Below are 19,146 nucleotides of genomic sequence, written 5' to 3' on the forward strand. Positions count from 1 at the left end.
GTTCTAATCCAGCTAGCAATCCAGCAGGAAAACAAGCGTCGTATGTCGCTGGTTGGCTTTAGGGGTTGCGCACAATAATGGAATGGGAACAGAGAGTAGGAACAGGAATATAGAATAAGAATTTCAACCAATCAGAAACGATGCATTATAGAATATACAATTTCCGATAGATTCTTATTGAATGAAATTCTTATTCTCTGTTCCTGTTCTTATTCGCTATTCCTATTCCTTGTTTGTGCGCAGCCCCTTACTCTCGTAATTGTCTTATTTGCATCGCAATAAACGAAGCGAGACGCACGTAATAAAATAAATAAGAATCACGACGATTTTGCATCGTATTAACACCTCTCTTAAGGGGTACACTTGTGAAAATAAGTTCGCAAACAGATGCGAATTCCGACTTTCATGATTCCCGCGTGTTAATTCTTAAACGGATCGGGCAATTTAAATTCACTTTCTTACTGTCGTGATCTTGTACGCTTTTTAATGCGCATTAATAAGATATTCCAGCTTCAAGCGCGACCGGATTAATCATTCAAAAGAGCTTTTTACAGCGAAGGTTTTCTGCGGAATTTAACTTGGTACGTAATTTATGAATTAATTCCACGCACATCCAGCATACCTGTAATTTATAAAAAAAGATCATAACTGCCACAGCAGTTATTAACTTCTCACATAAATGAACGAAGCTTGAATGTGTAAAAAATGTAAAATTTCGCTAAAATATAACACGCTTGGTGCGAACAATTTTGTCATATTCTTTCTTGTAAAAACGTTTTGTTTATAAAAACATTTATAAAAACAAGAGGTTTACATTTTGTATTAAAATAAATGTTTGTTAAACAAATTTTTGTATTGAATTTTTAACAATATTCGAGTTTTAATTGAACGTAATCTGATTGTGCTATTTAAACATTTTATGTTAAACTGATGTTCATAATGTTTCTTAATGCTAAAATAACACAATTTACGCAAGTGGACAAATAACATAAAAATAATGTATTTTAAAATGTAAATTATAAGATAATAATTAAATAAGATATACGTATTAATTTATTATATTATAAATAATAACTTTACTGAAGAGAAAAAAAATATACTTCCATAATTTGCTTACAAATTGTGCCAATGTTATATTTTTGCGTCAATTTTTTGTATAATATTTGTGTTACTTCCTAACATATTAAATATCAATTCATCTCATATTATATTCATCTCATATTAAATTAACGTAAATAATGTGAATGTTTGGAATAGGTGAATTTATTCAATTTAACACAAGTTTTTCAAATATATATGTTAAAAGAATTCATTACTTGCAATCTCTTCCACGGAAAAAAATGTCTAGAAAAATAAATATAAAAAGCTTCAGATAGAAAATAATAATTTGTTGACAACAATATACAATGAGGTAGCTTCAATCACAGTCAGTTAGCGGGGCAGCGTAATTAATCCGATAAAAAAAAGAGCTGGCACATAGAAAAACTTCCTTAAGGAGGAGTATCTCTGCGATATATCTGCAGGTTTGTCCTCACAAAGTTATCACGCAGCTCTCCCAATGTTTGCATGAGCACATCCCATTCCATCCCTGCAATTTAACAACAGCTTGACAGTGATAACAATAGTTATATGTGCATGCTACGTCGATGTCCCTAATTAATTGTTGGTGAACTCGCTACGTTATTGATGATCCCGGCCCCTCCCCTCATTACCAGCGAGCACGACAGTGCAATGCTCGAGGCGAAACGTCTTCCAACTTTGCGGTCGACCATCGCTTTATCGCCTCAACCGAGCTCTTCCCCGCAATCGTTTATACACTTAAGGACTTCTATCGATACGTCCCACCGCTCATTTGAATGGCAAATACGCTCACATAGGTGCCGACTCGCGACAGTTTTCGAAGATGAATACACACTTCGTTTGATGAAGAAGCGTGTCGCGCGTTGGCGCGCCGATTAATCTTTCACGTCCTGACTTTTTATCTTTCAAGATAAAGTAATTCGCAACTCCTCGCCACGTTGCGCCACGATTCTATTAAACATTCGTGACGGATGGTGATCGATCCATTAAGCTTTTCACACCTCACTCGTTTTTGTATAGAAATGGAATGTATCTCTACGGAAAATTGATACAATATTTGCAATAAACATAATACTTCTATGATTACATAGCGATTTATACTAAACTTCGTTTATAGCGATATATGTATACATATAGAGATGAGTTATCTAATGCGTACTGCTCACTTAAATAATATATCATCGACTTTTTTTGTTATTGAATATAAATAACATTTAATAAAAATATGAAGTAACCGAGCAAATGAGATATGTAGTTAAAAAATTTCCAAAATATATTTTAGTTTGTGTATAATATACACATTTTAAAAAATCAGATACAATTGATGTAGCTTTATATCAATTTACACATAATTGATAATAATCTCTAACGATGTAGTTTTATACTGCATACTGTACCCTATATTTATTCTCACCCTCTTATCTTCCATTATATAATCAATTACCGAGTCTCCTCTTCCTCCCCGTATACGTCTATTCCCCTCTTCATTTCCTTCCACCTCTCACATACTGTTAATTAAGGGGCCTATTCTGTAACTCATAATGACTGTAACGATATCGTTATATTGTCGTTGTGCAGCTTTTTTACTATATACAAAATCTGCGCAATGACAATGTAACAATATCATTACAGTCGTTAAGGATTACAAAATAAGCCCCTAAATGTCTTATTTCTTCTTGTCTTAAATTATGTCATTCCTCCTGCAGAGCGTTACGGAGGAAAAACATTGATAAATACGAGGAGACAATACACGTTATTAAACACACACACACACAAACACACGCACACAAACACATACACATACACAAAATTAGATTCTTGCCACCGCCGTTGATCCTGGGTAACGCCAAAAGCAGAACACACTCAAGTATATGTACACGCACATACTTACAACCACTTCAAAAGCTTTAAGATTTACAATTCACATTTTAATTTCATTTTTAATAAAGTTTCCAACAATAATTTATTTCGGAGTTATACTGAATATACAAAAAAAAATTGTTTGTTTTGTAACATAGTAAAACTTCGTAAAAAAAAATCATATGCATATGTGTTTATGTATAATATAAAAAGTGAGAGAAAAAGATACACAACACTTCCTTCCTGATCTTTAGATTTACGTAAAACTAATATATTAAGCTGGCAACATACGATGCTTGTTTTTTTGCTGGATTGCTAGATGTATCAGATTCTTGCCATCGTATTGGCATCCTATTTAAAAATTTATAATTTTTTTATTTCATATTTAACAAAAACATTAGGAATAACACAAAACTCAAATTTTATAAAAATTGGTTACAAAATTTGTAAAATAAAAAAAATGATACCAATGTAAGACATTCGTCTTGAAAAGGTTGAATAACACTGCACGATAAAGAGGATATTAAAACAAATTAAATGCATCAGCGGATATGTTATTTTTATAAATATTTAGTATTAAATTTATATTATTAAAAATTGCAGCATTCATTCTACTTTATTGTTCTATTTCTCTCTCTAACTAAAAATATAAATATTTATAAAAACTGTCCGTATATATAGGTTTTTTGCTTCACAAAAATTTCTTTTATTATACATTCACGAAATGTGTTAATAATACGTCAACTACTACTTCCTAATTAGAATAACGATATACGATAGTTACATTTTATATTTGTAACAGTACAGCGTGCGCGGAATTTTGCATGTTTAACGTAATTTTTATGTGATGCGAATACTCAGAATACCTTTCTCATATTATATGTAGTATATATGTATATTTATATACTATATCTGTTTATATGTGCTTTGCATATAAAGTATTATAATCTTCTTGTTTCTTAACGTTGCATTTTGAAACGCCATTGGAACAAGATTTATTTTTCGTAGCAAGTTTGTAGGAAATATTTGGATAAACATTTAAATTCCGAATTCGTATTTTATTGTAATATTTATATATTGCAATATAACATGTATTTCTTTTAAATGAATAATAGAGATTTTAAAACACAGATTGGTAACACTAATATATGAAATCTTTCTTCAAAAAGAAATCAGTGTTGCGAAAGTTTAAAGAATAATTTTATCGACTAAATTTTATTAATAACATGTATTTTTGATATTGATGTTAAAATAAATATCTTTATAAATTTTACCGCAAGTGCGGTTGAGTGGCAAGTATGCTAACATGTTTTGTTTACGAATGATGTTATACCGAATTCATAAAACATATATAATATAACGAACACACGTATGCAACTAGATTACTTTTAATACTCGTATCGATATGCAGCGGTATATCTGCGCATACTAGGACGTAATTTAAATGCATTAATCCTTTGAGTGGTAAACTATGATGTATCGTCATATCATGCGTGTGCTTGGAGGGTCAACATCGATTTATCGTTATTGCTATAACATTCGAGAGATAAACAAGATAAATATACTTGAATTTTAAACGAAATTTTGTTAAACTCTCATTAAACGCAAATAATTATTAACTCTTACAGGTCACAGGCATATAATTATTTATAACTGTTAATAAAATATTAATTGAAAGTACATGGGATTTTCGAAAAAGTAATGAATTAATAATTTTGAAATGGTAAAAGTAAAAGTAGCGTGGTAAGTGGTGATTAATAATGTACACCTGAATTTACATGACTTAATAATTCATTCATTTATACTGTTTTAGCTCAACTTTAAGCCATTTTCAGAGAAAAAAAATATGGTTGTATGCTAAAAATGTAGATGAATAACGTGTATTAATAATATCGAAATATATCTCTATGAAATATATTTCTTACATTTTTAATTATATCAACGGTTATATAACTGCATAAATAGAAATTATCTGTATGAAGTTACAAGATAAAGAAAATAAACCTGTTTCATCCAAACATACATTACATTTACATGTACACCCTTAGGCTGTGTTCCAAATTTACTGTCAGCGCTGGAAATGCTACAGTTTACCAATATAAATTAATCGAGCTCTCAGTATTAAAAACAAGTATTACACAAACAATAAGCAACTATAAGAGCTAGTACAGTTGTTATTATTAATGTACGTTACAATTCTTCTTTATTCTTCACCTGTACAGATATTTCCGACGTTTCGGCTGCTTTTTTCAGCCATCTTCATGGTATAACATTAGGCTTAATAATCTAAAAATTTAAATGCAGTTGTTCTGAATGTGTAGGCGTAATTAGTCAACCCCCCAAATGGAGTATAGTTCCCCATTTGATCATGTGAACGGCTCTTCTTAACAAGTCAAGATTTGTAAGATCGGTTGTACTAATAACTTGCACCTCCATCCTATTACGCACAATTAAGAATACAAATTATATAAAATTTGTCAATTAGACGTGTGTCTTCGTCCGTGTCTACGTAACGTTTCATAGACACGGACTCTCTTTTCACAGATGACAAATTCTGATTTGTTTTACATTATCATTGTTATTATTACAATAATCTTCGCGTAGTTATTGATCTATAAAAAAAATTGAATCCAATATATTCAAACTGAAAGAAGTGTGGTATTTGCAAAACAAACTTTCGGGAGAATATGCGAATGTCAAGTAGATAAAACAAAAAAGGTAGTCAATACAAATAGCGCTTGAAGCTGCCTCTACTTTTACTTTACGCAACGCCGGAATCCACTCGGCTTTGACGACGGATGGAGCGTGCGCAAACAATAATTTCCCGCGGAAAAATATACTTTACCGAAGGGGAAACCGGAAGGTGGTTGTACTTACCGGTGCGCACCAGTACGTTGAGCAGGATGTACAGGACGAGGGTGGTGACCCGGTATCCATGTATTATAATCATCAGCCACTTCGATACGTTGAATCCCGCCGCGTGCCATAGACCCGTGCCCTCGTGCACCATATTTTCCCCGTTCAAGCCTCAAGGGCGTCGTCGCCCCCCGTATGCGTTCCTTGTGCCCTCATTCACCAGCACTCTGCAATCGAACAATGTAACATAAGTGTCATTTGGCGATACAATTCTTGCTTTCCACTTCGCGTCTTCGAGAATGTCAAGTCTTTGTGCTGTGACGTAAATTAAAACATCTAGAGCTTATTTCGCGAGAGAAAAAACGGTGAAATATTAGATCGTTGGTATTTAAAAACCCTTTTTAAACGTGGCTTTTACTATTGCTCTCTTGTTGCAGCTAATTTAATTATGTCGTAGATTTTACCTAATCTATGCGGTAGTATAGGTCCTAATGACGTTATTTTCTTTATTTGGAGAAAATACTATTTAAAACCGAATATTTTAGATATGGACTTTCGAATTTGTATATTGAGATTATTTTTGTAAAATAATATTGGAACATTTTTATGAAGATTGAGAGTTATTAAGGTTTCCTTCCGCTAGATAAATATTAACATTATTTGAAGAAAATAATACTAACACAATACAGAACAACTACAGAAAAAGGATTTAATATGATGCAAACATATATTACAAAGAAAATCGTTAATAATTTATTAACAATCAAAAACCATTGTGTTGATATAACAACGCATTTTGTCATTACACCTGTATTAATAATCATATCTATTAAATTAACTACGTATTGATTGCGTTAATTATATAATACTCTCAATTAACTTGACGTTTGAACAAGACCGATTATGTCAATTTTAATCTACATAATTTCCTCAATATAACAAGTTTCGAATTGTAAGATATTTCAGTTTTATACGTATTAGGTACCTGAGCCGAATATAAGGCCCACATGATTTATTTTTTTTAATTCTATTTATAGGGATATCTCGAAATAAACGAAATGAGAATAAAATGTTTATTTCACTCACTCACAAAAACAAAATATATCTTTTATATAGAATATTTATAAATGAAAAAGAAATATATAAACGAAAAAAATATTTTTAACTCTTATATTGGGTCTTATTATATATATATATATATATGCATATAAATATATAAGGCCCAAATTAAAAATAAATTTAAAATAACAAAGAAACTAAATATTATCTTTCTAAAGCAATTTTAAAATTATTATTATTATCATAAAAAGAGGAAATCCTTTCCGACTACTCTACTTTTAACAATTATCTTTAATTTAATCTGTAATTAATCTTTTAATCTTTGGAACCTTCTTACAATTTGAGTGCAATTTTAACTTCTTAAAAGTTAACACAATTAAAAATCGTTATCCTCTGGCGTAAATCTCACACATAACAAGCAAATAACGACATAACAATAAATAGTCCCTATTTAATAAGAGTTCATTGTATCTAAAAAAAAATGATTATTTTTAAAAATCGATTTATTTATTATTTTTCCAAGCTAGAAAGTTAGAAAGTTAGAATAATATTATAATATAATGTATAATTTGTATAATAATAAAAAAATCATAAAATAATGTATACTTGATGAATTTTGCAACTAATTGTGATAAAAATGGCTTGTGCACACTCTTCGTCACAAGTTTTTATTGCATTAAACAAACGTGTTGCAGTTAATTCTAATTCATTGGTCTTTTTATCTACTTCCTATAGCATTTCATTTAAGCATACGTCTACTCTCGGTGTAAAACTATTAAGTAATAACTAAAAAGTAAGAATTTTTAAGTAATAAATTTTAAATTTTGCCTTATTTAATATTTTATTCGACTCAATCTTATTCTTAGTAGCGCTAATAAATTCATCGTAAAAAAATTGGAACTTTTTCAAAGAAAATATGCAGGTCTTTAAACATCTTTTATACTTCATCTCTATATTTTTTTAATTTTTTAATACTATGCATAGCGCATCGTTATGAACGTGAGAAGTTATTTAATGATATGTTTGATATACTAATAGAAATGTATAAACTAATTGATTTATTCAATATAATAATACTCAATTCTTCAAGATAATACTCAAATCTTCAATATGATAATACTCAATTCTTCAATATACATAATACTCAAATCTTCAAGAGAGCAGCGAGTATTGATCGCCCAATTCTACTTGCGGTGGATGAGAATCGATTGGAACGCATCAGGCTATTTGAGACGCGATATAGATCATCCTACTATACCGTGAAGCGAATCGATAATACTTATTAATGTGAGTAAATAGGTTCGCCGATCTTGAAATTTCTCTATTACGTCGTGAGAATCTGAATAATTTCTGTCAATGTTAAAAACGTTTCTGTTTAGAAATATATATCAACTCAAATCATCTGAATAATGATTTGACATGCAGATGGTAAAATAGCTTAAAAATCTTAAAATCAATAAAGATTTTTTAAGTAATTTCTAACTTATTATTATATATATTTATAAAATAAATTCAAATTTAAAACAGTGAATAGCCAACAAAATTTATTTAATAATTATGTTTCAATAATTACGAGTATATCCTAAAACTGATAAGCAAAGATTTGATAATATATATACTTATTTTATTTTTATATTACTTTTTTAATATGTATATATCGTATTATAATTTTTATACAAATCATTTACTGAGTCTTATAATTTTTATACAAATCATTTACTGCAAATTTAAGAATACACTCTTAGGAAGAATTTCTGATTCCCAGAAAAAAAATTTATGACGTACTTAATTTTAGCTCAACTCTATACAGTATAAAATTATAACTATATTAAGATTAAATCAGTAATTTTTGTTCTACAGCATTGAATAAAATAAGATCTACATGTTGTCTTGAGACAAGTGTATATATAAATTTAAATTTATATATTCTTACATTTAGAATAAGTCTTTATCCAGTATTATTATGTACATGATGCTATAGTATCATGGCAGCGAAACTCGTGGTATAGCGCGCTAAGACATACGAAACGAGAGATCCTGAGTTCGAGTCCCAGTCAAGTCCAGTTCTTCGTTGGCGAAAAATGTAAGATTACTATCATTCTGAAAACTTCTTTCCATAAAAATAGAGCAAATTATTTCCTTTAGATCAGTGTTTAAAAGAATATTTTATGTCTGATCTCAATTTTTCTATTAAGAAAATTAATGAGATAGCATCAGGAATATTTTATTCTAGATTTTAGAATTTTTTATTTAAAAATAAAATATTTTTCTCTATATAAGGAATAAATATGATTGGTATATCGATCTTATTTGATTCTAAATCGAGGAGTAATAGCATTGAATATAGAAATCTTTTTTGTGGTTGATTTATGAAATTTTCTAAATAATTTCAAAAGGGTAATTTAATAAGTTAAATTCATAAACAAATTGGAGAAATGTATAATAGAGGAATAAAATAAATAATTTTAGAAGAATTTTTCGGAATAAATGCAATAAAATAATTTAAATTTCATTTGAAACTTCTCAATATCGTAGACAATATCGACGTGCTACTAAGTTGTTTATTTAATATTATGTAAATCAGTTCAATGTATTACGTCTATTCTGCGTAAAGAGAATACGTGGCATAAAGTGAGTTCTGAGCTATAAGCTTCAAAGTTTTCTTCTCGTAGAACAAACGATATCAGAACTCGTTTGCGTAAGAGTGTGTTTAGAACACGTTACCTCGACGAGTGGGAATCTTCACTTAAATCTTCTTACACGCTGTCTATCTCATGTTGACTCAGGCTTTATTAACGTGTAACAGTACACAATCTAGGAAATGTATTTACTAGATTAAGAAGACTAATTGAATTATGTAGATGATCAACGAGGAAGAATCTTATGAAGAATCATTCGTATTTACGTATCGGTGCCATGGTGTTTTATTAATAACTGCAAATTTTTATCTGACGTTACTGATATGTATCTTAATGTGTTAACTCTTCAACGCAATATTGTACTAATTTGTTACAGATGCAATACACTGTGCATACTCAACCCAACTTCAATTATTTATAACTTATACGAAAATAAATATATTGTAATAAATTTTATTTTTTTGATCAAGATATTAAGGATGTACATAATTAATACTACAACAACATCAAGCGAATGTATGTAACTTTGTAAAAAAGTTACATGAACAAACTAAAGTAACAAAGTAAACAAAAGTTTTCCGAAAGATTTTTTTTAAAGCTGAGTATGCCATAACGAGAGTAGAATTAAAACGTTAATTTTTAAATTTTTATCTCTTTAAAACGAGAAAGGGTTAATTTCTTTAAGAGCTTCTTTCAGCGTTCTTTCCTATAAGAAGTCTTTCAATGCGTTCTTTCTGATAATGTTTCCTCTGAAGAAAACATATAGGAAACATATAGGAAAAAACATCCGAACACGGAGATCCTCCTGGCAGAGCAAACGCTTTTTCAATAATTAACTATTTTCGGAAATAAATCGAATTTCTTTACGAGTTATTTATACAACGTTGTCGTAGTTTCAGCGACTTATTGTTAGGTAAAAAAGAAATTAATATTCAGTTCAAGAGAGAAACGACGTTCCTTGCGAATTTCTGCCGCACTCATTTTTTCTCCCTGAAGCGTCTGTCGGCGTCACGTAGACGACCTTCCACCAACGCAATTACTCGAAGACCACCGGCAACGTGATAACGTACATACCAGCGACTCAAACATCAAAGTTCTCCTCTCTAGCTGCTAATTTCAAATGCGTCAAATAAAAAATCGAGCAGGGTTTGCAACGGCTTTTCTATTTTGATGACGTGCGAAATTACGAGCTAACGTTACATCTTGCGAAGGTGTAGCCTCTATTCTCATAGTTCGCTCCCTCTCGAATGTATTCTGTTTGACTTCTGCCGAAGTCAAAAACATCATTGTGCTTTTACGGAAAAAGATTTCCTCTGTTCTCTACTTCCTAATTATTGGATCGCTTTTTTCTTATTAGATTATCGTTGATTTCTCAAATCAACTCGCCGCAGCTTCACTCTTTGGAAATAACACTGAATTAGGAAAGGCACTGTCTAAACCATGACAAAGCCAAATATTCTTGTTTGCCGAGGTACTACGACAAGCCTGAGTATGCCCTGCCATAAGACTAAAGTAACGTAATAAATCAATGTATTTAATGTCAGGTAAATAGTTACTAACGGCCGACTTGACTCGTATTACGTGTTCAGTGTAAACCTGGCCTAGAATACGAACCAAAAAGGTATTCATTTAAATAATACTATTAAAGTGTTAACTTCGTCAGTTAAAACTACTCGTAGGTGTAACGTTAACTAGGGCTATTCCATCAGTTTCAACTTTAAAGTAATATGAAAGTTTACGATAGCAAACAATATCTCTTTGCATTAACATGTTTATAATTAGTTTATAATTACATTATATAATCATGATTGCTTTTTGAAAGCACAAGTACCTATAAGTAATCAACATATACTGTTCAGAAACATGAACATTATCGCAAGAAATGGACGAAAAAGCCCCGCTCTATCCTATATAAAATCAGCGATATACTTCAAACACTGTGTATATAACTTCAACGTTAAACTTTCTTGATGTCTTCAAGTTCAATAAGTTTATCGACATATAGAATCCAACTGTTCTCTATCAAAACTTGAGAGATGATGTAGAAAAGGCAGGTATTCCATTTTCCCAGATCCGGAGATATTTCAGAGAATATCTCCTAGCTTGGATTAGTTACAGACCTCGTCGCTGTGCGATCGTAATGTCTCACCCGAGACGCGCGATATTAACTTCGACACCTTTGGCGATGAACTTCATCATCTAAAGCGCCGTCTAAACCGCGTTAATAGTCTGGCGGACTTCGGGGCTCGCCTTATTCCGGCATTCACGGCGATATGGTGTCCAAACTAACGCAATGATCATAATCGTAATATTTCCGGTAACGTAGTATAACTGGCGCGATCTACAAAATCGCGTTTTCGCTCGTTTCGAGGATGTGAAGGAATGACGTTTCTATGACCCATTTCGCCGACTACTTCGATAAGTTCCACGCGGTTACATTTGCAATGGATCTCGGTTGCTCATTAGAACGGCATGAGCCCTTTTTGCATAGCACTTCCATGAGGTTGGAAAGAAACTTCGGAATTCCGCTCCGTCGCTTTGCCTCTCCGCCGTGTGTATATATTTTTCATGTACGTTGGAAATAACGAAACAGATGTCAAACGAAACCCCAATGTTCGTTCATGATACAGAAGTTTTCCCAGAGTGCACCGGAGCGTTCTCCATCCTCGACGGCGGTGCCGCGATACGGATGCCGTTGTGCGTGCGGATCTTCCATTTAGCAACTTGCATTCACCTGATGTCTCGTCCTGGAAACGAGAACTTTGATCTCTCGTTTCGAGGAGCAACATCGTTACTAAGTAAAGAGTTGAAGAAATGTTAGGCTGCGGTGCACCTTAGTATCATGGCTTGAGATCTTTGTAAGAAAGAATGTTTTAGAAGAGTCCGAATAAAGAAGAAATGCGGGGACGAAATGACGAGTGGAAAAATTTTCGAGGTTCCTCGAAGTATTCATATTTTTTATCTCACGACAGTTTAAGTAGAATAGTAGTTGACTTATCGCAATGTCTCCGAGATCTTTCTAAAAATTTTGCGTTATATATAAAAGCATAAAAATATGTAATAATTTATTTATAAAAGATAATTTATCTAAGAACATCATTGACGTAAAAGTTCATAATTCAATTATGAGTAAAAGTATATAGTACCTCAGATTTTGATTGATAAAAATACATTAAATCGATGTTTTTCGCATAAAAATAAAGGGGTTTGACAAGAAAAAAACGCTGCTCTCTCTCATGAACCGAAATATTAACTGTTAAAGTCGACGACTATTCAGGTTAGAAAATCTGTCACAGTCACGAAATACTGCGATGCATACACTGCGGACACTGCAGTCACATTTTCATTTCTCTGCTTTAAAATATAAATTATCTCTGCTTTAAAAACAAGTTCTCTGCTCTAAAAATAAAAATTATATAAGAAAATATAAACTTGTGTTTTTAAAGCAGAGAATATGTGTTCTTAAAGCAAAGAAATTTGAGACGTTGAGACGACGTTGAGTATTTTTCATTCAAATTTTTTTATACAGATAAAAATCGATAATCGTTTTGGATTAGCTTACGAAATCTTTAGGAAGCCCAAGTATGAGTCGTCCTCTTATTTTTTTTCTCGAATTTAATCTATATTGCAAAATTTATGATATCTCACGTATTTATGATATCTCAACGGACGGGCAATTATCTACATATATGGAAGATTGCATTCCATAGTTTACAGTATCTCATATTTCTCATAACGTTCACGCCGAGTTTATGCCACCCTGGAATGTGCCAAAGACATTCACTCGTAACATCGGAAAGATAGACGGCGTCAGACAAGTCAGGCAAGAAAGCGCTTACGGGATGCCATTAGGTCTGTCACCCAGTTACAGAGGCATAATATTAACTGCGTGACCCAACTGTCAACGCCTGTCTTTATCATGGTAGATAAATCACTGCGACTCGCGGTTGCTTCGATAGTGGTTTACATTTTCAAGCCGCGAATAAACTGTGACATTACAATGAAGAGAGAGAGAGAGAGAGAGAGAGAGAGAGAGAGAGAGAGAACGTGTTTTAAGAACGTAAACATCGAGAGAGACTCGAAGCAAACAGTAGGTATAATTTGCATAACGTGAGCTGCATTAGTCCAACTTGGCAGAAGATAACTATGAGCAAAGACACGTATAACAACGCGTAACTTAGAAGGAAACAAACATCGCTAGAGAATTGCAACGATGCTTAAGTAGGCAAATCTGTCGAGAGAATAGAAGCCACCGTGGGACTCAACTCCGTATCTTTTCCTGAAAAACTGAAGGTGTAAAATGAGCAAATGATTCAGGACATGTGTCTTACTTCGTTATTTAAGTCGTGGATCTCTGTGTAAGATGTGCACGAAAGTTGTTGTCATTTGACATCTCTCATTCGAAAGTCAAACTTCCGCTTCCGACAAGACTGGGACTTTGAGTAGTCCGATGAATGCGATTCCGACGAGTACATACTCGAGCAAGTTACCGAGAGTCAACTATGCGTTGACAATCATGTAATTAATATTAATTCTCGCTCGTTATTTTACACACCACCACTACAGATATTCTTAGTAGCGTGCAGCATCTGTCGGAATATTACAAGAGGCACGAAGCGCTCTAGGTCATAGAACTTCTTCTTTGGATAGCACTAAAGTTTCTCCTCTCAGAAGTAGGGAAGACGCAAACTCGAAGATCCGCGTGGACTTCCTCCCAGTCCCTCGGATATTGTGCAAGTTTTGGAGATATTGCACGAGTGTAGGCACAAGCTACGCTTTAGAGGAAGCTTCGTAGACTACGCAGTTAACGTTATACCCTTCAGGGAGATATCATATGTATGTATCTTCGAGCCTAACTTTGTCAACTGTCATCGCAAGCACGCTCATAGATCTTTCAATTTTTATTGTATATATATTTTTTATACGATGATCGAATTGGTAAGACTCCCGGAAAGTTGTGAGGTCCAAGTTCGAACCCTGGGTGAAGTAATATTTTTCACAATAACTTCTGTGCAGTATCTCAAAATGCTTATTGACATTTATTATTATTAAGATTGACAATCAATGCAATTTATGACATTATTTCAAGCTTTATTACATTATTGCGTTCAAGTCCGACAAACCAGATTGGCGCAGTTTATAAAATTGCAAATGTATTCGATAGATTACAAGTATATCTTGAGTCATTCTTTCCCCTTGCTTGTCTATGTTCTTTCACGAACAACTAAGACTGTATTCCAAAATTTACTGCCAGTACTGAAAATCTATAGTTTATGTGCACTATAGATTTTCAATACTGGCAGTAAATTTTGGAACATAGCCTAAGTATTATTTTGTAATAAACTTTTTAATAAGTCAAGTTGGTTTCTTTCTTCATTAATTTTGACTGTTCCTTAAAAGATTCATGATTCACAAGTAGGGTTAACTATCGATATAATTTATGACTGAAAATTATTTTCACGAAAAGAACTCGTTTTGATTTTGATGCATCTTATTTTAACCACTGAATTTATTTAATGTTTTTTGATTGAAAGTATATTAATTGCATCCAGTATATTTAACTTCGCTTATTTCAAAATACTACTTCTTTAACTTCTTCTTAGATAGTGAATAATTTTCACATATTTCACGACAGTGAATAATACCTTCATATTTCAACGCAGAGAGCTCATTCTTTTGTTTAAATTGCTCGAGATTTAGCAAAAAAATATGCTCGTATGCATCATCCTGCTCTAACAAAATGAGCCTCTCGTTTTACAAGCATCTATAATCATTACTTAGATGATAATATAGTAAATATTAAGTATAAGCATATTCAAGCTTATAACGGTCAAAGCTAGATCTTCTCAATGCTTAAATAATTCACAGTGAATTATCTATATTCTATATATGTACATGCATATATACCATATTTTTGTAGTTATTCAAACTGCGCGCCGAAATTTTTCCGGACTTTATCAAACGCAATTAAACTACTGCAATAATATTACAAGTTAAATTAAATTGACAAACAAATTCTCAATCTTCGATCCGATATCATATTGAATTATCCGATATAAATTTATTTAAGATTTTCAGCACATTAACACCCTTATAATATGATATCAGATCGAAGATTAAGAATTTGTTTGTCAATTTAATTTAACTTGTGATATTATTGGAGTAGTTTAATTGCGTTTGATAAAATCCGGAAAAATTTTGGCGCGCAGTTTGAATAACTACAAAAATACATATTAATGTATATATGCATGTACATATACAGGATATAGATAATTCACTGTGAATTATTTAGGCATTGAGAAGATCTAGCTTTGACAGTTATAGACTTGAATATGCTTATAGGTATACTTAGCATTTAATTTCATGTCGGTCTTAATAAAATCTTATTATTATTGATAATATAGTAAGTTATAAACATTAATTTTTAGATATATGTAATCTTTTGTCGTAACTTCATACCTAATGTACACATAAGTACTTAAAAGCAACTTTTTTTTATCTTTATTAGCATTTATCACTAAAGCAAGAAAACCTAGCGCTTTTTTTCACAGAGACAGAGTTTCTCGTATAAAAATCGAGGAAAATTCAACGGTAAGCGTGTGGAAAAATATTTGCTGCTTTCGCACGTGGGTAAAATTACAGGTGGAGAAACGTTTTCTTCCTTACTTTATTTATATATTAAAAGGAAGGTAATATTGAGCGTGCATATAATCCGTGCATATAATTTTGCAAATAACTCGCTCTGTCCACGTAAATAATGTTTGCAAATAATTATTTAAATCTTTCACTTTTAAAACATTATTTAGGAAATTGTATCATATATCATAACACATATGTGTCTTAAAATTTCAATTTTTAAAATATCGAAGGGAAACGCTTCATTAATTTGCCATTGGTAACAAAATTCTTTTAGTGTTCAAAAAACTCATCATTTTCAGAGGGCACGAAATTCTTTGTAAGATTCACCGAAATATTGAAAAAACGTTTGAAGCATCAAAACTGCAAATAAAATGCCAATAAAGAGAGTATGTCGCCGCACTGAGAGAAGGCATTATACAAGTGTCTTTATTGAGCGTTCTGCTCGCGGCCAGTTCGTGTCTTTGTGGAATTCGAGTCGAGGTTCGTGAAGGATATCCTGATCTAAGGCCTCCCTAGAACATGCGGCTTTAGGAATTACGAGAGGGCCTCTTTAAGGATCTACCGTCGCTCTTGAAATTCGAGCAAAGTGGATATAGTTCGCGGGAGCAATGGGCCTCGCGCACGGTAGCCAGGACATGCTCGGGCTGTCGTTAAGAGTAACCGGCTTTTTGTTGAAAGTTTAGAAAGTTTGATATGTAAGGGACGCTGTACTTTAAAGAGCTCCTCGTAAAAATATAATTGCACATATATCCATGATTTATCGTATATACTCGTAATTGTAGATCTTACAGCGAATTTTACGATATATACATAGCGTAAACGTGAAAAACATTACCTTTACAAAACTAAGTATCCGTGAGGAGATTGCCAATTCAGCGAGTAAGCATTTATTTAGCATTAAATAAATATTTAAATAATAATCTTATTTTATAGCACGTCTTAAGCAGTTTATATATATGATATAATATATTATATTATATAACATGTACATTTGAATAATGTACTAATAAAAAAATGTCGTTTCAAAATAAAATACATAATACAGAATCAATAAAATTAATCCTTACCCTCCTAAGTACAATTTGGTGCTTCATCCGTACTAACGGGGGCACTAGAATCTGTCCGATTTTTGCACCTATTCAGAATGATTTTAAACATTTCTAAAAATTCACCAACATACTTTCAACTTTCTAGAATAAATATTGGCACTTCATTTCGGAAAATAATAAAATGTAGTATAATTTATAATTATCAAAAGACGTAAAGAAACTTGCACAAACAGGAATCGCTCGGTAACTAGTGACCCCCCTTAGTAGGGTGAGAGTTAAAATATTTAAACAATGTATCTGAAACTTTCCATGAAAGTAAATTTACAAAGGAAATTAAAGTCTAGATAAGAACTTTAACTATGTAATGTAATTATTGGATGGAAAAAATTTTTCTTATGTTTTTTATAACACGTATTATACATGTAATACCGTCAAAATGTTTTGTTAATAGATATTCAGCTTCAACATTAACCCAATATATCAGTTTTACAATATATATTCTTACTATTATATTAAGTATCTAATTACTACGTAGTATAACGCGATTTCATTCTAAAATATCTTTTAAAATACGGGAATTAATTACACATTAATTTTGTAAAAGGAGCTTTTCGTAGGAAAGGAATAAAACTCTTCCTCATTAATTACTGTGTTCCTATAAGCTTTCGAAAAATCTCAGCATTCTACGTGGAAAAGTAATAAGCTTTCAAAATTATTTTTTTTTAACGAGTTTACATCGAATAAGAGAACAATGTGAGATGATACGTTAGAAATATTTTAGTATTCGAAAAATCTTCTTTGCAACATTTGCTTCCTTCTCCAACAATCTGTTCAATGCAATTTTTATATCTTTTACAATTTTACATAGAGATTATAAGAACATAGTGTATACAGTGTGTAAATAGTAATAAAAAGAAGGCACTCATACAATTAGTTTGCATTATATATTTCTCACGGAATTTGTTAAATTTAATTAGGTTAATGAGAAGTAAAAATTCCGAATTAACTAACATTTGACAGCGTTAAAATTAAACTTTAACACAGCGCAGTGAGAGAGGCGTGATGAGAGAGAAAAGACTTTTTTATCTCGAATAATTGCAGATTGCAAAATTTCCCTTTCTGAAATTGCACCGTTGCGCGTTACTACATGAAATCGATAATGGTCACATTCAGCAGACTCAACTATTACGGAGCGGATTCGTGAGCGCTCGCTGCTGTTGGATGATCAAGAAGAATATAATAATAGCAGCGATCGCTCATTGATCCGCTCCGCAACAGTTGCGTCTGTTGAACGCGACCAATGACATACGCCGATCAATCAAGGACTTGAATAGCCGGATGCGCGTTTTGTGTGATGAGAAACGCGCTTTGCAATTTAGCCGTTTGTAACTGTAGCACGTGCTTGATTTAAGCGAGAGAAAAACGGCGAATGGTACTCGCGTGCACCGCAAGAAAATTTTCCGGTACGTGTTAATCATTCTGGGACGTTTCGATCTTAACGGCGCAGCGTATCTTTAAAAGGAGACTCTACTACGGCAAGTGGATGGGCTTTTGGTATCTCTATTACAACGAGCGTTAAGGTGGCTCGTCCGGAAGACGAGCACTAGCGCAAACTTTAACGAGCGACCTAGGTAGATATAAGGACGAGCAATAAAGAAAAAAAGTAAGACGGAACGGATGCTGCCGTCATTATGACAGTGGCGACAGTACAGTGCAGTTATAGTAGCCACTGAAAATAATAACGTGGCACGGGTATATACATAGTAGATCAGACATAACGCTGCTTAAACTAATCGATGGATATTTGTCCGGCAATACGGTGGATTAAATTTCAGCCGAACCCCCTCCCCAGAGAACTGTGCAACACTTTATGAATACTAATTGCTATCGGAGAAGACATTTGCTATGGAAATTTATTGGCTTTATCGGAACCCCGAACGCTCCCGTCATATCCCGCCGGACCT

The 19,146-nt window shown here is 32.4% G+C and overlaps 1 protein-coding gene across 1 annotated transcript in view; it reads right to left on the minus strand.

Moving 5' to 3' along the window:
- Positions 1 to 19,146, minus strand: part of LOC108768089 (lachesin) — a 76,918-nt gene that overhangs the window by 32,512 nt on the left and 25,260 nt on the right. The window contains exon 2 of the mRNA XM_018518365.1: positions 5,818 to 6,023. Coding sequence (XP_018373867.1) covers positions 5,818 to 5,950 — 133 coding nt within the window. The 5' untranslated portion in view covers positions 5,951 to 6,023. The remainder of the gene's footprint in view (positions 1 to 5,817; positions 6,024 to 19,146) is intronic.

Source organism: Trachymyrmex cornetzi, unplaced genomic scaffold (genome assembly GCF_001594075.2).
Source record: "Trachymyrmex cornetzi isolate Tcor2-1 unplaced genomic scaffold, Tcor1.1 scaffold748, whole genome shotgun sequence".
NCBI lineage: Eukaryota > Metazoa > Arthropoda > Insecta > Hymenoptera > Formicidae > Trachymyrmex > Trachymyrmex cornetzi.